This window comes from Oryzias latipes, chromosome 1 (assembly GCF_053564925.1).
Source record: "Oryzias latipes strain Hd-rR chromosome 1, Olatipes_Hd-rR_3.1".
In the NCBI taxonomy this organism is placed as follows: Eukaryota; Metazoa; Chordata; class Actinopteri; order Beloniformes; family Adrianichthyidae; genus Oryzias; species Oryzias latipes.
This window is the reverse complement of record NC_136237.1, coordinates 29,652,195-29,678,864: the sequence shown is the minus strand read 5'-3', so window position 1 is coordinate 29,678,864 and position 26,670 is coordinate 29,652,195. Positions and strand designations below refer to the sequence as shown.

The 26,670-nt window shown below is 38.3% G+C and overlaps 1 protein-coding gene across 2 annotated transcripts in view; it reads right to left on the bottom strand.

Annotated features, from left to right (window-relative positions):
* The window catches only part of LOC144994589 (rho GTPase-activating protein 7-like), a 75,931-nt gene that overhangs the window by 47,577 nt on the left and 1,684 nt on the right, over window positions 1-26,670 (bottom strand). Inside the window, exons 2-5 of one of the 2 annotated variants that reach the window (XM_078953032.1) lie at window positions 24,515-26,391; window positions 21,424-21,558; window positions 20,860-20,973; window positions 7,195-7,228 (exon numbers count right to left, since the gene is read on the bottom strand). In XM_078953032.1, coding sequence (XP_078809158.1) covers window positions 7,195-7,228; window positions 20,860-20,973; window positions 21,424-21,558; window positions 24,515-26,344 — 2,113 coding nt within the window. In that variant the 5' untranslated portion in view covers window positions 26,345-26,391. The remainder of the gene's footprint in view (window positions 1-7,194; window positions 7,229-20,859; window positions 20,974-21,423; window positions 21,559-24,514; window positions 26,392-26,670) is intronic. The other variant, XM_078953025.1, reaches the window with a different exon arrangement.

The following is a 26,670-nucleotide window of genomic DNA, read 5'->3' as shown; positions in this document are numbered from 1 at the left end:
CGAAGGGAAAGGGGTTGTTTAGTCCAGTTCTTATTTTACTGTCAATGAGATTAATATACCAATTCCCACAGAGGCACTCCAAAAGTTTTCTGAAATTCTTTAAAGAAAGGGAATTGTGTTTGTAATGTTTTTAACATGTTTTTGTGGCATTTCTCACATAATGGAGGACATTAAGAAAAATATGCTTAAAAAATGCATTTCTGAGTATTCCTTTATTTAATTCGTTGGCAAAAGGTTGTACCTGTGATGGCGGGGCCACAAGCTCCCTGCTTGGCTCCATTCTGATGCATCTACTTGCAGACGACTAGGTTGATATATCTAACCAGTAATGTTAGGTTGGGAGTGTGAGTGGCTTTAACATAGCCATGTTGGGAAACGGGAAGGGGGTGCGGGGGTTGAACCACGGCAACAGTCTTGCCCAAGACTCAGAGATACATTTCTGATGAACTACCACTTTTTTGCAGGAACCATGTCCTAGAAAACAAAAACGATTTTTGGGGTTTTGCCTTTAAACAGCATAATCATAATTAAAAGTCCACTCGGAACACTTTTACAATATATCAAAAGATGATTTGGGGCTTTAAAAAGGCTGGAAGTTGTCATGGCTGCAAAACAGGGAATGGTGGATGAGATGATCCAACTTTGAGCTTGTAATGATCACAGTCCAACGCTTTTATCCTTTAAGGCTGATAAAAAACTTGTCCTTTACAATGTTTTTGTGGTGAATAAAATAAATGTTCAGCATTGATATTCCTAACATCAGGGAGTCCCTCCCTAACAAGAGCCCACTGAGGATGTTATTTTCATCCGTTTTCCTTTCCTGCACCTACACCCAAAGGCAAGTAAGCCTTAGAGTTCAGGTAAAAGGTCAAGCTTTAATCCCGCTTTTGGTCGAACGCCCATCATTGTGTTCTGTATTCTGACTACTTTATATTTAGACTAGCAAGACACAGGGCAATACATCAAAGATCAAATACAATTTGGGAAAAAAAGGTATTTGGAGTTAGGAATTTTTGACATCTCAATTCTCAAAAGTCTACTACTTTTTTATTGCCATGTGCTGAAAAGATCTCTGAGGAGTTCAAATATAGCCTGAAACCGGACACACAAAAATACTCAGAACAAGAAGTGACATGTACTTTTTCTTGGACAGAACAAAATCATTTAAAACAATCAAGACTTCCATCCATTCATTCACATTAACAGAAAATAAATGTAAAGGAGCCTAAAGATAGAAAGCTGCAGAAAAAGAAACCCTGACCCTATGGAAGCAAACTAACATTGCCACTTTCAGAGATGATGCTTTACTGAAAAACACAATAAAAAACAGTGTTGTCCCATTCATCCTAACTGCCTTGACTGTGGGCTTGATTTATGTTACTAAGATCACCTTGTCGGTAAAATATTTCTGTGATGGTGTATTCGTTTTTAGTTTAATTACTCATTGTTTTAGGGTTTCATAGTAATCTCTAGTGCAAGTTCTGTATTCTCAGTTTGACATTCGGTCTATCCTGCTCTCTGATTGGCTGATTCCCCTGGTGCATCTTTATTTTTGAATGCATTCCTGTGTGTTGTCTTAAAATACATTTTTCTTACAAGGCAGTTTTTACTGAAAGACCCACTCTGGTTAAAATGGGCTTTTGGTGTTTTTAACATGTTCTTGTGGCATGATAATGGCGGGCATATATACAGAAAAGTAAGAATAAAATTACATTTCTGAGTATTTCACCATTCAAATTGTGAATCAGGAGCAGGCAAAAAAAATGTTGTTTGAAACAGCTTGTAGTTGTTTTGTACAAACTACAATCGACGCCCACATAGGCCTGATGCATCCATTTGCAGACGTCTTTGTTTTTCCTCGTCTAATCTGGCTCAAGACTTCACGGCTGGATAACTCCAATTTTGTTTGCCATTTTGATTCCACCGGTAATGTTGTTTTGGGGTGGGGAGGGGCTGTAAGATAGCTGGAGAGAGTGTAAACAAAGGGATGATGGGAAATAAGGATAGGATTACTCCGTTCCAGCAGTCTCACAACTCAGAGGCTAATTTCTTATGAACTAGTGCAGGCCTGCAGAAACTATGTACTAGAAAATGACAGTTTTTATTTATATTTTGGCTAAAAACGGCATGATCATCATAAAAAGTGTCATGGTTTGGGTGTCTTTGCCTTAGTTTTTGCTTCCTTTTGTTTCTGTCATGTTTGAGTTCTGTTTCTTGTCTTATTTTGAAAAGGCTTCTTGTTTTGTCATGCTTTTGAGTTTTACTTCTCTGGTCCCAATCTCTCCTGATCATGTTCACCTGTGTCTTGTCAGTCCTGTTTTGTATTTGAGTCTTGTCTCTGCCTTCCTCTTGTGCTGGTCCAAACTGTCTCTTCCCTGACTGTCTTCAGCCCTGTTTTTCTGTTTAACTCACAGTAAGTTTAGTTTTGTCTCCCCGCTCTGCAGCGCTTTTTGTTAAGTGAATAAACCCCTTGCCCTAGAACCGTGTGCCTCTCGTCTCTGCATTTTGGGTCCTTCATGCTCACCAGCCCTCCCTACCTGACAAAATGACCACTGGGGACGCTTTTACAGTGGATCAAAGGATGATTGGAGTGATGCTTAAAGGAGTTGGTTATGTTTCCCTATGGTCATTGTCAACTATAAGTTAGCATTTTCCTCACTTCTGCTGTTAACAATCAACAACTTTCCCCTTGTCACACTGGAAGTTATTGAAATATTTTTCCATTGTCGGATCAGAAGCTCCCACCATAGAAAAATAAAAGAAACAAAACCTTAGAATTAATTTGGTAAATGTTAGTGAATAATGCATTCACTTTGTAACTGTTTAATAAAGACAACTTAAATATGACGGAAAAAGGAGACTTTTCAACAACTACAAAGGAGAGCCTATGGAAACGTGCAAACCCCAAACTTCACTGTGTTCAGTTGTTTCTTCATTTTTCCTTATTGTGCTTTCACTGACACGAGGTAAACCTGTCAACTTCCTGGATAAGAGGATGTTAGGCCACAGAACCAAACAAGCTGTCTCTGGAGATAAGCAGACGGGAATACAAATCATTGCCCAGTAGAAGGCCACTAAGCTCAGCTGAGCAAAAGCTTATCCTGGTAAATGTTCACAATTCTGCAACCACTCACTTCTACTTCTTATAATTTGCCATTTTTTCCTATTGGATTTATTTCATTTTTTTGTAACTAGTGTGAGAAAGATTTACCATCCAACAAATTACAACAAATGTTTTCTTAGGCTATTTACTGTGCATTATGTTTTATTATAAAAGCAATCATAAATCCTCCATGCTTGATCTCTCTTATCTTTTTTTGCTTGATAATAAAACTTTTGTTGTGAGTTGATGCTGTAGACATTAATTAATTTTACTAAACCAAACTGGTTGAGAGGAAATCATAATTATCCTTCTCTAACAACTCCAGCAGGGGCTGAGAAGTAAAATCATCTTATAGCCAAACAATTCTTGAAATGTTTCATCAAACTCTATTTGACAATCAGTATGTTTAATGGGTTTAATGAGTCTTGCTTGTAAACTGCATTTATAGGTTCAAATATGCTTTTTTATGAGATGTTTCTATGTATTTTTATTTGCTTTTGTCTTTCGTTTTTATTGCTTCAAATAACTCAATCAACAAACAGATAAAAAACGTTAATTTGTGAAAATCTTTAAGGTCTTTGAGTTTTTCCCTATAATATTATAGCTGCACACGTCTTTCATTGTTGTCATTTGTAACCATGATAGTGAAACGACCCATGAATGAGCAGAACATGCAGGAACCCTTGGGGCAGAACATGTGATGTCATAAATGTGTCATTCCCACTGGCATCAATAGTGGAGATACACAGAGGGATTTGAAGTGGAACAATGAACACAACGCTTTGTGTTCCCCCAAAACTCCCATTGTACCCCTGCCTACCAAAATGCAGAGAAAATGGTTACATAACTTGTTCCAAATTGAGGGAAATTAGAGAAAATGACCAGGAATGCACAAACTGCTTTGAGTTGGCATTGTTAGAAAACTCAAATAATTCATATTGAGGAAAAAACTAAAGCCAAAGAATATTTTTTATAGAGCAGCTTTCATAGACTTTAAAAACAATTGACAGCTCAACCCCTCCCCTCTTGGGTTACCACTGATTTCAAGAAGCCAAAACCCCATAAACTTTTATTGAGAAATAGATAGTTGTTATCAAACTAGAGGATCTTTTTTTTAATAATTGTTCTGGCTGGCTTGCGCTGTCTATGGCCAGCCAGCCACCCGGGTGCCATCATAGCAGGTAAACGTGCTCCGCCGCCGGGCATGGCAACCTGCTATGCCGACCACAGGTTGGCGACCTGTCCAGGCTGTATCCCTCTTTTGCCCAACACTATCCGGGACGGGGTCAGAAAACTCTGCGGCCCCAGCAGGTTAAGAAAATTGATGCAAACTGTGTACCTTTGCAGGACTGTTGGTCACGGGACTCATTCAATTTTACTCATTCAATAAGTACTTCCATTGCAGTTTTGCAAAATATGTCCGTTACATCACGCCTCAAAGACCACAGACTCCAAGCATAACTTTTTTTTTTTTTTTTTTTTATAAATTTGAGTTTTTTTCAAACTTGAATAGTTTCCAGTAGGTGAAATTGTTATCGCAAATCCAATTAGCGCAATTTCATAGTCAATAAAAAAGTACCGTTCAAGAGGTAGAAGCATAGGAGGGGACTCATAATAAGCTCACTCCTGTTCGGCGACAGTTGCCATAGATACAATGACTGACTGTCAACTGGTTTCAACAGGACCCATATTAGGAAGCAATGGTGAGGAATTTGACCTGATTTCGTGAGAGCCAGAGGTAGGGCATTTTCTATGGGTGACGTCACACCTCGATTCTTCTATTGTTTATGGCAGTCTATGGCAGCTGTCGACGACCACCTAAAACAGAGATGCTTGGGTGCGTATACAAAACTTCCACGCTTCCCTCGTGAAAAGTAGTTATACAAAAGCAGTAATTATAGGGGAGGAGCATCTCCAAAGGTCTGTCAGGCTTTGAGACATGGGTAAAATGAAAGCCTCATCCTTTTGTCAGACTATCGTGCTTGTACTGTTTACCAGTGGACTGAAAACACAGGAGGTATTTAATGAACAACACTCCCCTGCTGCCTGAACGGCCATTTATACTTTGCTTACCGATGGACAAATGCAGACAGAATGGCACAGAGTTGCAGCATGTTAAGTTTGTTTTTCTGATCAGTCCAATGCATAATTCAGTAAGCAAAACACAATGAAGTGACAAGCGGTTTAGAAAGATATATAGTCCCAAGAATCTCTTCAGTGTGGAAGTGGATTGCATTCAGTAAAAAAAAAAAGGTGATCTTTGTTTAATTTTTTTCCATGATTTTTGTTCTAATTTTTTTCTAAGGATTATAAATCCAAAAAACTACAAACAGGCAGGGCACTTATCCTCTAGAAATCTATAAGATGACTTGCAATTAAAAGTTGAAAAGCCAATTTTTGCAAAACAGACTGTGTGCCACTAAAGTTCACCACAGCATGAGAGTTCTGTTCACCAATGGACTTCATCGCTTTGTGCCCAAAGTTGTCATCAGGATTGACAGAAACAAAAAAAGATAAACAGTTCATACGGTCAATATTTCCATGTTTAGCTCTGTAATGTTTGTGGATAAAGTAAGTAGGAAGAACAAAAAAGACTGGTAATATCGTAACGAGCACCTAAAACAGATGTCTATGACACGAACACTTTGTGGCTTTTCAACTTTTAATTGCAGCACATGTCATAGTTTTCATGAGCAGATAAGGTTAGTGCTCATCCCTGTTCAGTGCTTTGCTTTTATAGTTTATGAAATCATTAGAACCAAAATACATACAAAATTAAAACGAAGAACAACCCCTTTTTCTTTAACTGAATGCAATTTTCTTCCATGCTTTAGTATGCAATACTTATACAAATACCTGGAATACAGAAACCTGCCCCAAGAGTTCATTTCAATTTCCTCTGTAATTGTAGTATTAATTCTTTCCTAGTTTCTTTCTTTTATGCTAAGTTGTTAAAAAAAAAAACAGATGAGTCAAAAATCTTCACTCGATTGGTAGATTTTTTTAAACAAGCTAAAAATCTGCCAATATTCTTACCAAGAATTCTTATTTCAAGAAAAATATTGTAGTCACTAAACATGTTTTCTCAAACTAAAATTATTTTTCCATTTAAAAACTTTCTTGACAAGATTATTTTTCTTGCAAGACAGAAAAAATGTTGGAAGGAAACAAGGGTCTTTCCCTTTCTTAAGATTCAGGTTTTACTGTGAACTTGAAAACCTTCTGGCCTGAGCCTTTTTTTTTCTTTTTGAGCTCACACGTTTACACATTTTCTTCCTTTCGCAAGCTGTTCCAGGTGGACTTTAACTGCTGAAATATGATGACATCCAAGAATAAATGGAAGTCACAATAGATTGATATTTTTGCTTTAAATCTGTGCAAATCATTGCACAGATTAAGAACTTTTGTCAGTCTGATCTATGTTTTTTGCAGAGATCTAGTGGTACCAGTAAACAAATATAATCCCAAGTAATTTAACCAGTATTCCACCCACTAAATATTTACAAATCCATAACGTGTACCTCTTTTACAGCACTAAAATTTGCTAAAAGACAGTAGAAAGTCATTTTGCATGCAGTAAATCTGGAGATGAAAGAGCAAAATATATAAACATAGATATGTATATAAAGGATATTTTATAGGCACGAGGGCAAAAGGTAAACAAGGGAATGATTCAGACAATCTGTTTTACTTAGACTCGACGTCCAGTCTGGCTTTTATCTTGAAAATGCAAAAGGCTTGATGGTTTAAAAGATGACTGTGATCTTATCTCAGATTGCACCCAGTGTCTCATACAAGACTCGGCGTCTGCTTTCCTCTACCACTGTCTCTCTCTGCTTGGAGTCCTCTTTGGCCTCCCGTTGTGAGCCCAGACAAGGTTATCAATCAGCAATAGCCTCTGAATCTCCTCACACAACACCAAGCAAAGCCAGGTTAGCTACAGACCTTTAACTTCAACTCTATCTCTGAGCCACTGTCTTTAGAAGAAAAATGTGACGTGTGAGAAATGGAGAAGCCTGATGTTATCACATGTTCATTCTGAAGGAGAGCTACAGACTGTGAACCAACTGTGGAGACCAGCTAAAACTTACCGCCTTTTTCTTTTTCAGGAAAAACCAAGGCACTCTGAAAAAAAAAAGGAAAATGTTATGTTTTATATTCATGCCATTTACAATGTCATTAGTCATGCATTTAATTCAAGATATAATGAATTGTTTTGCTTATTTACAGGTGACCTAAAGTAAACACAGTTCTTTAATTTTCTGATTTGGTTTCACTTGTTCCAAATTAAAGACATCATCTAATGAAACAATTAGAATTGGCTCCACACAAAGGAATAATGTCCATTCAATTTGAAAGTGGCAGTAGATGGGTTCAAATGGATTATTACAACTGTAGTTGAGTGTTACTACAGTAAACCATATTGATTTCCACAAAAACTGGCTAATTCAATTTGGTATAATGTACTTTTTTTTAGATTACTGCTGCCATTAAGTTGTACTCCATCTGTTAAAGCAACATAAAGTGAAACAAAAAATGCATTCAAACAATCAAGATGTGCTTAATTTTCCAAAAGGGACAAACTTTTATGGTGTTTACATGCAGCAGTGGTTGTGCTAGAACATTTTTTATGAGGGGGCGGAAGACTTTGGAAGGGTTGCAAATGAGTACAGCACAGTGGAAGGCCAAATGAAAGGATCACAACTACGTATTTCAAACAGTGTTGTTTAATGCATCTTTTAGCTTGTGCAATGCAGAAAGAAGATTGTTTTGATGATTTCTAAATCTTTGTTAATAATTATACTAATGTTGACTAATGAGGGGCCAGTCCCTCCATTAGCCCCGCCCCTGGTTTAAATGCGGTTGTCGCGAGGAGATGCTTTTATCGAAATTGCTTTTCAAAAACAAGCATCAAACACCAGGTCTAGGGGCAGGGATACCCAGTTTAGTTTAGTCTGTTTAGTTTAGTTTAGTTTAGTTTAGTTTAGTTTAGTTTAGTTTAGATTAGTCATAAGCTATTGTTTTTTATGACTGATTTTATGTATTTGTGTAGTTACCAGTGTGAAGCCTGTGATAAATAAAACTGAATTGAAATCACATAAAAAAATCAAACAAACATTTCAAAAATTATTGCTTTAACTGTGCAATAACCGTTGGTTAAAACCTCATGCTTTTTTAACAAAGTCAATTATTATTCATCATTCTTTGAACAGAAAAGTTTGACTCTTCTTTGGAATTGTTAGAAATGAATGCTGTGCACTGGCAAAGTCTGTGAAATGAAGTTTGAGCGTGTGTTTGTGGTGCGTGTGTGTTTGTATGAAGGGCAGCACCCAGATGGAATGCAAAGATCTTTCTTGTTACTGACATTTGACCTCAGGGTCTTTGGCTGATCTCCACACCCTGACCTGTTTCTAATCCATACTCTCCTAGTAGAAATTAATTTCAGTCTCCCGTTTTTCTTTCTTGAAGCATTCCCGCTTTTGTCCATCTTCCATCAGTGTGCACGTCTTTTGAGTTATTTTTATCTGACTAGAGACTGGAGCAAAGTCCAGCCAAATGCCAGTCTGGAAAGATATTGATCATATGAATGATAGGAGGGAAAATGTTCTCTTATCTTTTACTCTCCCAACCAGACAATACAGCCTGTGCATGTCACAATCAAACATGATAAGCAGATGAAAAAAGAATGCCCATTGGAATCTAGATATTCAACTATCAACACAGCTCCTTATATTTGAGACAAAGGAGCAAAGATATGGATAACATTATCTGCTGATGATAGCAAGACAATGGCAGCTCATGCATGTCTTTTCCAAAATATTGGCTGGTTAATCACAAATGTTAATACATGGATTTATTCTTTAACGCCCTGGTTTGCAAGAGGTGAAAAGTGTCTACAAGCACTCTTTCTTTTACTCAATTAGTCACAATACAGATTATTCTTGTGTCAGTTTGTCCACATTAATAGAAGTACTGTACATGAGAGTAACTACATATGACAATGTAGATTTGATGGACATCTGACAGTGGAATAACCAAGGAACAAAACTGGATGCTGTTTTTAAGTTTTTAATCTTAACTAACTCTACAAAATAAAAATGAAAACTTTTTATCATTTTTTTATAAGTTCTCAATTGGTCATTGACTGCAATTTGGTGCTTCAGTATTGTTTGTCAATTAGGTACACAACACGCTTTTTACCAACTGCAAAAATACACTTTTGGCTGAATGTAATTTTGAAATCAGGTGTTTTGGGAAGTGCAAAATATTTAGCCAAAAACAACAATTTGAAGTTTGACCCAGAAAACCAACTGAGAAATGTGACCCTCCATACTTCTTTAACAGCAGATCTACGAGCTTCTGTTCTTACCACTATAGGCATTTTGTTGACAAGCATGCACCTTTGCCATTATGTAAATACTGCGCCATGAGTTCCTGTCGGTCACCCATAGAGTCATGTTCACACAGGGTAAATCCCCCATCAACAGGGTTATGTTTCCTCTCATAACAGCAACTGCATTATTAAGAAATGTGAGTGAGAAACTGCAAGACTGTGAGTGAAGGGGTTTCAGTAATTGATAATGTTTTTCTAGCATTACAATAACACATGCCTGCACCCCCTCTGGCATGCCGTGGTGCAGGTTGTCACATTGTGGAGCTGTCTGGGCCGTGTCAGGTGTCCACAGAGACCTGCAGAATAGTATCAGCTGCCTCATATACTGCCACACATTTAATAGAAATGGGTTGTTTTGGTAGAAAAGGGGGTACAGATGTGTTTGTCTAACACGTGTGTAGGTCTATGAGAATTTGAAACAACGTCCACCTGCAATTAATAAGGGAAGGAAATTTTCTTTTAGGCATGTTGACATCAAATACAGAAGTGACCAAATCCCTTTGGAAGCTTGTGTCTGTGGATATATACGCCTTTGCTTTTCTGAATGAGTAAGTAAAATTTATCAAGAAAGTCATGAGATTCTTTAAGAACAACCATTCCCCAAGCTTGTTTCAATCCCATTCCAGTTCTGCAGCTGCAGATGGTGAGAGTGAGTTATGTCTGACCACCCATGGTCTCCGCTGACCAAGGATTAGGGGGCTTAGGCTAACCCAAACCTTTTTTCTCCACCACTTAGCAGAAATGGCTAAATTGGTACAGATGGCTCACGATCAAGCAGGCCTTCATTCCAGTCATTCTGTGTATTACCTGTACTATGGAGGAGGGGTAAAAAGTATGTCTCTACAGTCCTGTTGTCCAGTCAAAACCCATGGAGATGTTATCTTAAGCTCAGTTTTTTGTTTCTTGACCATTATAAATAAGCACTTTCCTTTTTTGTCCGATTTTGTTCCTCTGTATTGTGTAAGTCCACGTGTAAGGGAAACGTGGGAAAGCTATTTTTTCTTACGCAAAGATTTAACTTCCCCAGAGACCAAACCCTCATAGTTTCTCCTTTCCCCCACATTTTAATAGTTTCCATATGTCATTCTTGGAGTGTGTCAACAGAAAGTGATGCAGCGACTTAGTGTAATGATGCATTGGAACATTTCCTGCAGAAAAAAAAAGCTATATTAGTGTCCAGATGTTGGGTTTAGCAACAGTTTGAAAAGAAAACAATTGCTAAAAAAAATTGTGCAACGTTTAAATTGGTCTATACTTTTGACTGACAGATCTACCCCAACATGCTGAAAGCAAAAGAGGGTGTTTTCAAATTGAGTAGAGTTAATATTGAAATCCTACACAATAAAAACTCAACAATATGCACACACCAGTCAAAAAGTAGTTTTTCCTCACACAAAAATGCCAAATCACATCTTTTTGTTTTGTGGTTGTATCTAGAGGGTTTTAAGGCTAAACTCCCAAAGCATTAAATCAATCAGCCAGCTAACTTTTTGACTCTAACACCAGTCAAGATGTCACTCTTGAAGCCAACTCCTATCATTCTTAGGCACAGAACGTTTGACCTGCTTACAGAGGTGTGCAACTGCAAGAATGGTATGATTGAACTGCCATACAACCATCAAGACAAAAAAAACAAAAACGTGTCACCTGTTTTTGCTCACTAAGTCTGAATTTGTGTCTAAAAGACCAGAGTTAATAGGGATAAGCTTAAGGTCCCGACTGCAACAACAATGTTGGCCTGTGGATTAGCTGCTGACATTTTGGGGGGAAAGCAGAAACCAGGCTAACAAAAGGGATTAGACTGTCCTCTGTCAAAACCTGAGGTGGTGCAAGTCCTGTACAAGATGCAGAGTTTACTGACATGTTGAAGAGACTAGCAGCTTGAAGCAGCTTTGGTCTCAGTTTTAAACTATGGTGGAATAAAATTGTGCCAAACCTTTGGTTTTGAACAATTAACACCTTACAATTTTGGGCAAAAAACTTCAGTAATGCATGAATTTATGGGATTTTTCTCTAGTTATTGAGTTATTGTCTTCAGGGTGTCATGGTGGAGGGTGGCTCGAGAGCCGGTTGGACCCAGACGCAGAGGTGGAGGCATGAGGATCAGAGTCTAGAGGGTTTAATGAACAAACAAAAGGCGCTGCAGAGCAGGATGACAAAACTAAACAAAACTCACTGTGGCGTGGAACAAGAACCGAGGAACATGGCATGACAAGGACAACCAGGACAGGAATAACTAATGGACCAACACTGGAGGAAGGCAGAGACCAGACTTATATACAGACAGGGCAGACAAGACACAGGTGGACACGATCAGGGCTGATGGGGACCAAAGGAAGTAAAACTCAAGAAAACAGACAAGACAGGAGACTTTCAAAATAAAACAGGAAACAGAAACAAGACAGAACAAGGACCAAAAACAAGACAACAAAATCAAATCATGACACAGGGCATCTATTCATGCCCTTAGCAAGCCTGGGAGCTTGAGAGTCCTGTTCAGCATCTTAGCTTTCTGCGTTTTTTGCCATCATCTGGAACTGCCACATCCACCAAAAAGGCTTTCCTCTGTTCTTTATCCAGTACAACAATGCATATATAAATTGTCCCAATTAATGTTTTGAGTCACAGCCCTAAATATGTGACGCTTTCATTGCGCAGTGATTTACTGTGAATTCATGTATGTGCATGTCTGTGGTTATAAGAGGGCGTTCAATTTGTTGATGCTGTGATTTATAGCACTTGATTATCTCTAGCTCTAGGGCTGTTTTCCAGATGCTTGTATATCCCAGTCATCCCTGAAATTTATAGTCAATGTGCCATACCGTCATCCAACAGCTTCAACTGCAATGGGAGGTCGTCTTTTCATGTAACAGATGTGTATCTGCATTGATTCACCCAGTATCTTGTCTGAACGCTGCAACTGCTCATAAGCAAAAAGACACGAATGCATCATTTTATTGTGGTTGAAACTGTATTATTTGGTTAAAAAGTAACTAAATACAAATATAAGTCATGGGTGTCAGAGGTGATGTAAGTTAGGCTTCGTGCCATCAAAAAAAGAACTATGAATAAGCACAGGCTATAAAAACAAAAATGTACATGGTATCTGACTTGGAAACAGATGCTAAAACATAATTGTCATTTGTGAAGCAATTAAATAGTCATAACTTCAATACGATTTAACAAAATGTTCAGAATGCAAACTGAGTTGGACTGACATGTGTAGACAATGAAGGGAAGAGATGGGGCAGAATACAAGGAACAAAGGAACAAATAGATAAATCAAATCATATTATTATGTGTTGTCTTGTGATTCTGATGTGATTTTAAATATTATCCGCTCTGCTAACAAGTAAAAATGACCCAGCCTTGAATTGACAGAAAAAACAACGTTTCCTTGTTGGGGTTGAAAACAAGTTCATTTTCCACATCCTGTTCCAAACATTAGTCATTTTTGGGGGTGTCTGTGTTTGTGTTCATGTTACAGCTGTGCTCAGCAGAGGACTGACCTTGGGAGCAATGACACAACACAAAGCAACCAGCATGGCCGTGACCAACCCCTTCCAGCAGCTTTTGTCAGATGGAATAGTGGTCAGTGTCATAGCTGACTGTCTGAGTTTGTCAGACTAAGTCAAATATGTGGGTGGAATGTAGGCAAACATAATTACGCCTGTTTTTGCTTTGTGTTGACTACCCAAGCAAGGACGGGGATGGGGAAGCTCGAGTAAAGATAAACAGAAGCCAGTGAAAGTAACACAGTCCTGGGGCTTTTATCTGGCTGTAACTCTGAGAAGGTGTGGTGTACATGAAGGATGTTTTGGGACCGTGAGGCTGCCAAAGCGGGACATGGAGGAAGGACAGAGCAGAGATCTGCTAGTGACCTTAGCACGCAAGCCTCAGCACTTCTATTGTCTGCCAAAGCGCAGACAGATAAAGAGCTATATATTTCAGTTGCTCATGTCACGCATAAAAAATATATTGAACCTAGATAAAAATATCTTAATAGAACCCCCCCCCCCCGAATTTAGTCCCAAAAAGCAAATTCTTAATTGTCTTTGGAGGGCTGTTACCAAGGAGACAAAAAACAGATCAAAACACGACTAAAGGCTGTTAGTGTTGACAAAAGATGAAAGGCACAAAGAAGTAAGAAGCAACACCTTCACTGTGAACATGTGCTTGACTTGTAAAAAATGGAGCTAAATTTAACAGGATCCGCACGCTTTGTTCTTCTTAAGTCCTGTGCAGGATTCTGTCTTTTGTACCCTGCTGGTGAGAACAGTAGGTGCTGAAAGTGAATGATCTGTTGCTTCCGATTGTGACATTCAAAGGAAGGTGGTCAGAAGTCAGCAGTCTCCACCCGCTGCCATGTCTGGGCACATCCGGAGCACTTCTCTAAAAATAGGGTCTCATAACAAATGTTTTTTACACATTGTGTAACAAAATGTTCCCTTCAAACCATATATGTATATTGAAATTGTTTGATGCAAAATTGATGGCAATTAACTGAAATGAAGACAGCTGTGAATCATGATGAACCCGAAACTGGAGTCACTGACAAAGGGACAATTTTAAAACATGATCAAAAACACCACTTAAAACCCAACTGACTGCAGAATGATCACAATTTTCTTGGTTTATCTTTTAAGAGTTGATTGTAAAAGAAAACCAAACTTAATCAAGACGTGCTAGTTTTTGGTAGTACCCAGTGAAACTCACAAGGTGTGAAAGCACCTTGCGTATTAATAGTGTTTAGTTAGTTCAAGTTGTTAAGGTTTGTTAAATAGTTGTGCTCTGATTGCATGTCACTTCCTTCTTCAAATGGCTATTTTGATCTGTTCAAAAGTAGGATGAAACCATCAAAATCAGATTAACCAAAAATCTGAACCTAATCACAAATGTAGTTCGATATAAAACTAAATGAACTCTGGAGTCGTTAATTTGTGTTCACTAAAATGACAAAAAAGACCCATCTGTTACAAAGCAACAATGCATGCAAAACAGCAGTGAAATACACCTGCTATATCCAGCATGTAAAGGAATCCTGCCAAGAAAAACACCCGGGTTAAAGAATAGCTGTTCCAGCACGAAAAAAAAAGCACCTGCTGTGGCACAACATCCGCGAGATGTTACCCCCCTCAACATACCCCACCATCGGATGCAATAATGACAACCACCTGCTGAAGCCTAAAAGTAGTGCCCTGCTAAACCAAGTTTGACATGAACCCAATGACTTACTGTATTTGAAACAGTGAGTGAGAGATAAAAAGTAGACGACCACTCATCATATACTCCATGTTTATCGTGGTTACATAAAAAGACAGGATAGTGTGAGAGTGTGCTTTGTACCATTTGACAATAGTGTGGCACGTTGTGAGTGTCAGTAGGTGCTACAGGGACATTGATGTCGTCCCAATAACAACTTAAATGGCAAATTAAAAATTTTGTTGCTTTTAACACTTTGGCGCATTTTGTTGATGATGGAAGACATATACAACGAAAATGAAGCTCAAAATTACATGTTAGAGTATTTCTTTAATCAAATCGTGTGAATCAAGAGCAGACGAAAAAAGGCCATTTGAAAAAGAGTGTATTTGTTACGTAGAAAATACAATGAACAGTTCACAAGCTTTCTGCTCCACTCCATTCCAATGCATTCACCTGTAGACAACTAGATCCATGTACGTTTTCATTTCCCTCTTCTGAGCTGGTGTCTGTCTCAGAACTGTACGGCTGGATGGCTCCAATATTGCTCACCATTTTTGTTGCGCTGATGATGTTAGGTTGGGGGTGTGAAGGGCTAAGCTAGCAGATGAGCGTGTAAACAGAGATCTCTCAGCAATGGGAAGGTGAAGAGAGGCGGGCGGGGTTGTCCCTTGCCAACGGTCCCTCTCAGAACTCTGAGACAAATGTCTGCCACTCTGCAGAAATTCCCAGAAAACGACACAGATTTTTCTTTTTTCTTTTTTTTCATAAACAGTATTTAAAGGCCACTGGGAACGCTTTTAAAAAAGATAAGATTATCTGAGTGGGTCATTAAGAAGACCAATTTAAATATTAATTCAAAAAAAAATTAAGTCATGAAGTCATATGAATCTATATTGAGATCAGTTTTTGTTTCAAGTTAATAGATTTTCAAAATAACTTTAAAGGTACTGAAGAAGAGAAAAATATAATCAGTTTGGTCTTTCTAACTAATGCTGATTAATTATAGCAATCAACACACATTATTCAATGCAGATTCTTTAGTTTTCTCTTATTCAAAATAGGAAAGGTAAAAATACGCTACTTGTACTACACATTTGAGTTTTGCTAAACTGAATAGAAGACGTCTTAAAGAATCTTGTAAAAATATTTATATTTACTGCTTTTGTCACTGTTTTAATAGGCTGGTTGCACCTACATGTGAATGGGAGCTACTTTAGGATTCTCAGGAAGTACTATTAATTATTTCTATTCTCATTCCATCCTTTTTTTTTGAGGACAATACCATCCTTATCTAGATTCAGATTCCTATGCTATTAAAGTAATTTCCCCAAAAATATATATATACAGTACAGACCAAAAGTTTTGACATACCTTCTCGTTCAAATAGTTTTCTTTATTTTCATGACTATGAAAATAGTAAATTCACACTAAAGGCATCTAAACTGTGAATTAACACATGTGGAATTATATACATAACAAAAAAGTGTGAAACAACTGAAAATATGTTATATTGTAGGTCACATGTGTCAAACTCAAGGCCCAGGGGCCAAATGTGGCCCTCCATGTCATTTTATGTGGCCCTCAAGACCATAAAAGTTTTTAATTTCTTAAAAAAATAAATATAAAATGGTGTGTATTTGTTCATATCTAGGGGGAATAGGACTTTAAATTTTGGAATTGCCAACTATAAATTAGGACTTAAACATTATCCATATAACCTAACCTGACAGAATCAAATCTAAAAGGATTGAGTAACAAGCAAACATATGTTTTCTATGCAACTGCAATTTATTTATTTAATTATGAACAACATAGGACTCCATAATTGTCACTTTAAAAATGTATCATAAATAATGAGTTATTTAACATTAAGGAGTAGTTTCATTTATTTTTCATTACATTTAGTTACATGTATTAGTGACATCTGGCCCTTTGAGGACAAATACTATACTGATGTGGCCCTCGAGGAAAATAAGTTTGACACCCCTGTTGTAGGTTCTTCAAAGTAGCCACCTTTTGCTTTTATTACTGCTTTGCACACTCTTGGCATTCTCTTGATGAGCTTCAAGAGGTAGTCACCTGAAATGGTCTTCCAACAGTCTTGAAGGAGTTCCCAGAGATGCTCAGCACTTGTTGGCGCTTTTGCCTTCACTCTGTGGTCCAGCTCACCCCAAAACATCTCGATTGGGTTTTGGTCTGGTGACTGTGGAGGCCAGGTTATCTGGCGCAGCACCCATCACTCTCCTTCTTGGTCCAATAGCCCTTACTCAGCCTGGAGGTGTGTTTGGGGTCATTGTCCCATTGAAAAATAAACGACGGTCCAACTAAATGCAAACCGGGTGGAATAACATGCCGCTGCAAAATGCTGTGGTGCCATGCTGGTTCAGTATGCCTTAAATTTGGAATAAATCCTCAACAGTGTCACCAGCACAGCCCCCCCACACCATCACACCTCTTCCTCCATGCTTCACGGTGGGTACCAGGCATGCAGGGTCCATCCGTTCACCTTTTCTTCGTCGCACAAAGACGCAGTGGTTGGAACCAAAAATCTCCAATTTGGACTCATCAGACCAAGGCACAGATTTCCACTGGTCTAATGTCCATTTCTTGTGTTCTTTAGCCCAAACAAGTCTCTTCTGCTTGTTGCCTTTCTTTTGCATATTCTACCAAGAAGGCCTGATTCACACAGTCTCCTTGGAACAGTTGTTGTAGAGATGTGTCTGCTGCTAGAACTCTGTGTGCCATTGACCTGCTCTCTAATCTGAGCTGCTGTTAACCTGCCATTTCTGAGGCTGGTGACTCGGATGAAATTATCCTTCGCAGCAGAGGTGACTCTTGGTCTTCCTTTACTGGGGCGGTCCATGTGAGCCAGTTTCTTTGTATTTTTCAGTTGTTTCACACTTTTTTGTCATGTATATAATTCCACATTTGTTAATTCATAGTTTTTATGCCTTCAGTGTGAATCTACAATTTTCATAGTCATGAAAATAAAGAAAACTCTTTGTGTGTCCAAAGTTTTGGTCTGCACTGTATATATATATATATATATATATATATATATATATATATATATATATATATATATATATATATATATATATATATATATATTCAACTGTTTATTGAGTAACATTGCTTGGACTCAAATATCAGTTATTTCCCATCTGTTAAGAGTTACACCAAGTCAGTTAAAGAAAAAAAAACAACAACAAAAAACAGTATGAAAAACTATCCAAGATACATTGGGTGTGATTTTTTGCTAAATATAAATGAAAACAGTATTTTAACTTTCTTAAATTATTACTGCATATATTATTACGTGCATAGAATTTTCAAGAGTCACAATAATTTATGAGGTGGAAAATATAACAGCTACCTCCTCAAAATATCATTGTTCTTGGTTACTTACTAAACCTTATTCATCATTTAGTTTTCCATGCCGCTGTTTGGTGCAGTGCGATTCATGTATTGTCCCTCTTTTCCTCTCCCCTCCTGGGGAGTGGGAGTGCTTCCAGACTCCAGTTGGCTCATCCATGCTCCAGTTCCTGACCGTTTACCTCGCCTTTGCTCCTGCTCCTACACCTGGCTGTGGATCCTGCCTCTGGCTCATCTCTGGCTCGTCTCTGCTCTGTACCTGACCGAGTACCTCGTCTCTGCTCCTGCTCCTGTCTGCTCCTGCTCCTACACCTGGCTGTGGTTCCTGTCTCGGCTCGACTCGCGCCTTTGACTGTCCCCACAACCACGGCTGGATGAAGCTCGTCTGCTGGACTTTTATATATGTAGTTGTAGATTTAGATAAGTTAATTCTTCTCTAAGATTTCTGGTAAATCACCTGTCCGTCCTGGGGGAGGATCCCTCCTTCATGTGGGCACCCCTGAGGTTTCTTCGTTTTTTCCGGAATCCGTTTTTTTTGGGAGTTTTTCCTTACCGCGAAGGGGGGTCTAAGGGCAGGGATGCCAGTATAGCTTAGTCAGTTTGTTAGTTCATTTTAGTATTTTTCTATTGAACTCTTTGTATTTGTGATCCTTTTGATTTCATGTTTTACTTCGAAGCCCATCGAGACGACTGTTGTTGTGATTTTGGGCTATACAAATAAAATTGAATTGAATTGAATTGAGTGATACAAAAAAAGATACACATTGAATCCCTTTGTTGTATTAATATTGTAACTTAGAACATTGCAAAATAAAAAAGATTAAATTGTCATAACATTTTTTTGTAAGGGATTTAAAAAAATTAACCAGGAGCAATTAACATCAGGGAATCCTTTTCATGAAGTCGTCATCTATTTGGCTTCAATCTATCACCCCATGGGGCCGCCACTGTAAAAGGCCTCCTATTAGGCACAGTGAAAGGACTGTTTACCCAAGCTTAGTGAGTTACCATGGGTTACATAAGAAATGAATGCCATGGAGTAACTGGCAACAGACCAAGCCTACTAATCATAGAGCATGTTCATTTGGGCTTGTGCAAAATAGGCATGTCATTCCTCTCCTGTGAGAAAAGTTATGACATGCAGGAAGACAGAAATATCAACATGAAACTTTAGAAAATTGAGGAATGCGTGTGTGTTTCTTCTTGCTAAATGGAAGGGTTGTTAAGATGCATAACAACCCTCCTTGACATTTGTGGTTATAATTTTTACACTAATGCATAAAAAATGCCCACATTGCTTAAGAGGCTTTTTTTTTCTCCTTCATCAAATTCAAAAATTTTGGGCAAAATGTAAAAGATTGTTTAGGTGCAGGACTTAGAAAGTCCTAAAATGAGCAAGCAAAGGATTAAAAGGCATGTCCCACTTGAAGTGTGTCCCCCTATGCTCCCCCTGCCCTGGCTTTTAACCTCCCAGACTCCCCTCATGACCCCTTTGTTAAGTTGAGGGGAGGGGGGGACTTTGGAACCAGCTAATTATAGAGTTTTAACGTCTGCTTGGCTAAGCTCCAAGAGCAGAAGGACATTCCTGCAATTGGGACGTTTGCTGCCGTGTATATGTGTTTACGCATGCATTCAGTGTGTATTGCCATTTTTCCTTTTTCTGACCTTATACAGCCTAAGCATCACTATGTTTTTGTACCTGACACAAACTAAATGATTTTGTAAAAGCCAAACACTTGAGGAACTGTAAAAAGCACTAGCAAACGTGATCAAATTTGAATATTTACAATAAAGGCAAAAAGAAAAATTGAACAAAGATAAACAGAAAATGTCTCATGAACCAACTTTACATACAAGGTTAACTAATTTTATTCAAATGGTAAGGGGAATTTTGCTTAAACGCATCTGTCAGCAGCCTGTCATCTGCTAAATATGACAGAATGTATATAAATATTACTAAAGATACACAACAAAGACCAAAAGACTATACAAGATGATCAAAATAAAATTTTCAAAAGGCTTAAAATAATACTAGTACAGAGGAATAACTAAGCAGATATTCTTTTTTTCTATCTTTGTATAGAATTTTGCAAAATTTCTTGAAATCCATTAAATTTAAAACAATATTACTTCTTTTTCATGAACACAAATAGGATTCATTCTATTTTTTATCTTATATTGATTATAACTCATATAAATTGGTCAAACCCAACAAAACCAAAGCCGTGTAGAGGAAAATGTGTGATAGTAGCGACTGGGCAGCAGAGGTTGCTTCTGTTGTACCTGATTATGTGGAAATGGCTACCTTTGAAGAAATTATTTTACTGTTATTATATTATAAAGTAAAGTTCTCTTGTAGAACCTCTAGACATATTGGAGAAGCACTAAAAAAGAGCGCTAGGAAATAAATAACAAGTAAAAAGTTTATCTATGTTGTTTTCCTTTTTGTATTTTTAAAGATTTTTTTGTACAAATAACTGTTCAGATTTTTTTGAAAAATCTTTAGTTTTTTGGGCAATTTATTGGACAATTTGTTATTATTTTGTGTATATATTTTGTAGAAAATATTTTTCTGATCACTTTTCCTGTCACTAGCATTACTACTTACCGGTAATACAGAAAATAAAACAACAATAAAAAGAAAGACAGTATTACTAAACTTTGTAATGGGTTTACATAGTTTGTTGCTGAATAATCTAGTGTGACAAATACAAAAAGTAACAATTATCTTTGCATTTTCTAGAGTCTTAAGAATTGATTGTACATTGACCTCTTGACTTACCTTATTTTCTGTTTTTTCATCAGGAGATGCTGTGGATTCTGAGGAGAGAATGCCTGAAAAATGTGGATTTGGGGGGGCTTGTGAAGCAGCTGGCAAAGATCCTTCATCTGCTTTCTGCACAAATTACATAAAAAAAGCAAGTTAGAACCAGCATTTATTTTAAATTTTTTCACATCCAGTAAGTGAGAATCAATTTGTTTTGAAATCCAGCACATGTAATAATTATATTTAAATAAAAAACTGACATATCTGATGTTTTGTGCTGAGTAGATTAGGATACAAGTGTTCAATAAAAAGACCCTGCAGAAGGAAGAAGCCAGAATTGACACAGACTGTGATGAGAGGTTGTAAGCAGCTGTGTTGAATTCTCCCTCTGCAGGGGCGAACCAGAGTTTCAGAGTGTCGAGTCTCATTATTAGAACCTTCAACTACAGGTTCCTTCTGACTCCAAATCAGAACCCGGGGAAGTCCATTTGGACTTCAACAGTGCCTTAACTAATAGCTGTGTTGTTGTTTTTTTTTTTTGTGAAAACGACCTATTAACCAAAAAGCAAAGTCATGTACCAGGCGTTGCTGTCGATGGAGGGTGTGGGTCCTGTCCACAGAGGAGGTTGCAATGAGTGCATTTTCAATTTCCTGGTCCAGTTGGTCCAGCTTCATCAGCAGAAGCACCATTGAGTCCAAACGAGCATGCTCCCGCTGAGAACAAATGACAAACCAGGGGAGAACCAGAAATTAATAAAATACCCTAAAAATCTTCTGAAGAAATTTGTCAAACTCCATATTACTTGCAGGTTTAATGGTCCTTGCACGGTTTTTGAGCAAACCTCATTTCCATTTCTATCCTCTATTGGCAGTTGAACTAAATTCTGTTGCTGACTCTCATGTGACACCATCATGTCATCTTGAAATAAACAATACATCTGTATTTCTTATTAATCAAAACTGTGTTAAAGAGGCTACACTGACCTCAAGTGGCTTGACGGATACAAGACAACTGAAGCAACTACAGCTGTGTTTTATTCCTGCTTTTGCCAAACATAAAAAAAACCTGTAAAAGTCTTTAGAGCTCAAAGCTATGTGTCTTCATCTTTATCTGCCTATCTGCTATCTTGGTGTGTGGGGTTCCCTGTCCAAGCTTTTACTAAAAAAAAAAAAAGAGTTGTCCTGTTTTGCCTAAAAACCTAATTGCAAGCAAGAAATGCATTTTCACAGGCGTGTAAAACCTGTGAATGAAGGGCTACTATACATGGAAAAGTTTGCCAGGGCAAAACACAGATAAAGGAAACACTTTCAAGCCCAAATTTGATTAGATTGCGAAGGATAAATAACGTATTTCAAATATTTACCAAACGTGTCTCAAAAGATTCTTGACTCTCCGTGAGTATAAAGAATTGCTTTCATAGTAGTGTCAATGTGAGTGGAGCGAAACTATCTAAAGCAGCAAAAATCATCAATTACGGGCTTACTGCTGCACTTTACCACAAACTAGGTCTCCAATAACATCTCATGACTAGTGCATGTGTGTGTTTTCCATTTAGTTCCCCATTAGTCTGCCAAAGTCTGTTTCTATGGGGTTTGCTGAAAGGGCACATAGATGTCAAGGGCCGTCTCGTGGAAATGTCTTCACATCGATGCATTCAGCGACATTCCAAGCCAGGGGCTTTGCACACCGCTGCATTCTGTCCCCTCACACAATCACAATGACACATTGTGCCATAAAGAGACAATGCCATCTTTACCCAGCTTCACTGAATGAACAAAAGGATCAGTCTCAGTATGGCAGGAACAACCACACAACAGTATAAAAAAAATGGGTAACGCACAATCTTAGAGTGCAGTATTTTTAGGGCATGGTGGGGTTTGGGTGTTACGCTTTCCCTGTCTTTCCCATTTTTGAGGTTTCTACTTTGTTCCTTTGAAATTCCCCTTTTGGAAAGAGAAAACGGTTCCCACACAACTCAAACTTGAGATTGCTCCGTTTAACCCCCCAAACCACACATTGCTCTGGCACGTACATTGTGTTTTCACTGTTTTTTTCACTGATCAGATACGGAATAGTCTTCCAACTGCTGTAGAAAATTAGAAAATAGCAAAGACTTGTACATGACCTAAACAAGATGATATATAAGTAGAACATGTATTGAAAAAGAATCAAGTTGAGACATATTTAATCAATGAGTTAGGGTGGAAATGGTAAAAAGAAAAAGAAAAAAGACTCAGGAGGATGTAAGTAAGGCATCTGCAGCCAGATAAAGAACTGTTCATCCAGTTTAGCCCTGGGGTTAGGATAAGACCTTGTTGCTAAAACAAATAAACACAGTAACAAGGTCCAATATCTGTTCAATCTCAAGCCATTATACAAACCAGATGGTTTCATTTTACAAACTGAGTCTGTACCATCAACATGGCCTGCTGGGGAAATGACTGTTAGAGAGTGCAAAGCACAATGGAATATCAGTCTGACTTTGTTGCCATTGCTTATGTTGAGAAGATAAAATACAGGATTAAAAGCCAAAAAGAAAGCATGTTTATGTTTTAGTTTTGACCATATTTTTCATGATGTTGTCAAAATTGTTAAACAAATCAGATCTATAAATACTTAATTTTATCCCACAGGTAGCTTTGCAATATTTTAAAGACCAGCTCTGAAGAAAATTGTGTTTTTGTGGCATTTTTCTGATGATGGAGGACATACAGGAACTAAAATTAAGTACAAAATTGTATTTTTGAGTATTTATTATTCAAATCATTGTAAATCAGGAGCAGACAAAAAAATGCAGTTTGAAAAAGATCATATTTGGGACATAGAAAATACGCCGGGTGAGCCACAAGCTCCCTGGTGAGCAGGGTTGCTCTGGGCAAACGGTCCCACCCACAACCCAGCAGTGAATTTCTGATAAAAATTAAAAGACCACTGGGAATGCTTTAATTATAGCTCAAAAATAGATTGGAGTGGGTCTTTAAGTACTTTTCCCTTAAACAAATCCATAGATAAATCAATTCCAATTCAAAAGGCACACATTTTGTAAAAAAGTCCAAACTTATAATAGTCTTTTAAATGGTCATAAACATGCTGGACAAAGTGGTGCAAAGTTAAAGATTAAACATGAAGTCAGTGATGGGATTTCTTTTACTGATCTTTTCAAATTCATAATAAAAAAAGTAATTATATTGGTTACAGTTGAGTTTTACCTAAACGATATGCTCATTAGAAAGGTATGTAATGCACGAATAGAGAATAAAATAACAAGAAGACAGGTGTTCAAAAAATTCAAAATGACTATATCAAAGTGGTAGATTGAGAATGAACTGCACAGCACACAATAGCTGATTTCAAAAACAGTTCAGGCATTTTACTCTGGAGAATACTTGAGCTTCCAGCGTCCTCTGCATTTGCAGACTTTATAGCCTTATAGGACCTTGTTTTTCTTCAAGAAGGAGTAAAACATTTAACAGGTCCCCCTCTCACTGATCTGTGTGCCTGTGAGAAGTGAAGTCATGGTTTTCAAAGACACGTGCCAGAGTGTGGGACAAACCATCTGTCAAGCATTTTTCCCAATGAGAATCTGTTTACATAAAAAAAAAAAAGATGTAGGAAAAAGTAGGCTGTGAAAAAATGGCATCCATTCTGCAGTGATGTATTTTCTCCTACCTTTCTCATGCGCACTTTGACCATGTTGTCTGCTTTGTTATGCCCCGTCTCATTCGTTCCATCCCAAACTGAGCTTTGTAGCTGGATGTCGCTCAAAGTCTTGTCCGCCTCCTTCCTTGTGGAAACTGTGGCCTCTGGTCTGCAGTGTTCCCTGTGACCATCTGTCACCTCTGCAGCAGGTGACTCACTCAAGCAACGGGTTTGGTTGCCATGGCTGCTCTCACTGACCTCTTTAGAGCATGGTGCTGGGTTTCCAGGAGCCTTATGCTCATCGTCCAGATGGGAGAACTGAATAGGATTTTGGGTAAAAGAATGAGTGTCTGTGTTCATTTCAGATTTTAGAACATTGACTTGATCCATAAAGGTGATCTCTGGTATTGTATCCAGTTTGGAACTACAATTTTCAGTACAATCTTCACCAACACTCAATTTTTGAGGTAATTTTTGAAGATTACAATTTTCAGTTGACTGACATAAGGATAGTTTCACATTCTCATTTGCACTATGCCCAGTGTTTTCGAGGTCTACAGGTAAACATTCCGACCTTGGTTGATTAGACGACATAGTTCCTGTTAAAGAGCAACACTGTCTTTTCATTCCATTATCAGACAATTCAGATGGACTGTGATTGAGCAACGTTGCCTCCTTGTTGTCTTCTTTTGCACTTTCCTGTCCATCAAGGCAGCTCTCAACAGCCACTTCTACATCACGTTGCTTCATCAAGGTCTGGTTAAGCATCTTACAACTATTACCCTGATCCAATGACCCAGCAGAACTCTGCTGATCCTGCTCTCCTTCAACGTCTCTTGCGTGATGGTCAAGTCCTGTGTTTTCTTGTCGAATTGCTGAGTCATTCATTCCATCCAGCTTGTCAGCTGAATCTGTGCTCCAACCATCAACTCTTCCTTCAGCACAATCTCCATTTGCAACTAAATTTACAAGCAAGTCCATTGTCCTGTTTGTTGATATTGCATCACCGCACTCCCTCTCATTAGCCAAACTGTGCAGCTCAACAGCAAGCGGTTCACCAGCTCCAGCTCGGTCAGAGGTGGAAATCATCCCTTTGACAACATCTGGGCAGTTAGCGTGAGGTCTGAGTTCAGTGACGGAGTCCGGGTTTAGGGTGGCCCGAGAGATTTCAGGAGGTCTGCTGTAACCCTCTGTGTGGCTCTCTTTTGTTTCCTGGTAGTCTGGAAGTTTGCCAGGCAGTTCACAAGCAGAACCACACAATGGAGACCTATTGTTTGAGGAGATAGAGATGTATTGTTGCCCTTCACGACAGATATGTGGACTTTTAAAGACATTATGGCTGTTGCAGATGTGGCATTGGCTGCTTTGTGGACAAGCAACACTTCCATTACAGAAAATGTGCTCCCTCCGACTTTTGGTATCAACTGAGCTGTTTGCACCAGCAGGCATGCTGTTAAATTTACACCAATGAGTTTCAGAGGTTCCAGGGTTTGTAGTTTGCAGAGGCTGTGATTGCGAGTCCAGTTTGTGAGAGCCGTTGAATGACTCAAGCAAATCTTGAGCAATTTTTTCATTCTTGTCAGTTAATGTTACCTCCTCTGACTCAGTAATATATTTGTCAGTGGTTGCTTCACCCACGAGTGACCTGGCATGGTCATTTGTGGGCAGCTGGTGGCAGCCTTCTGGCAATGAAGCACACCTCAGCCGTCGACCTTGTTTTAAATCCCCAGATCCAATCCCAGGTCCTTCGCCGTCAACTCCATGACAGCAGACCAGATCCAGGTCGTCGTAGCTGTACTGCAGTCCAGATGGGTGAGTTACGTGCTCTTCCCAGCTTCTTTTCCTAATGGCTACTGGCATGATGGAGAGCCAGTTCTATCCCATAATAAATCCTCGAAGCACATCTGCTGTAGATGAACAAAAAAAAAAGAAAAAGAAAGAAAGAAATTGGCATGAGAAACATCAAGTGCTACCAAGTTTACAAAAGCTAAAAGCTCAAGGGAAACAATGTCTCACTTCTCAAGTAAACAGGAAGCAATAAGTGAAAGTTCAAGAATGATGCAATGACCCTGCACTTACATTCCCTGGGAACTCCAATAAAGTGCAATCCATTTAAAGGTTATACTAACATTTAACAAAATGTAAATGGAAAAGTTCAAAAAGGTTTTGAAAATTTGGTGTAATCT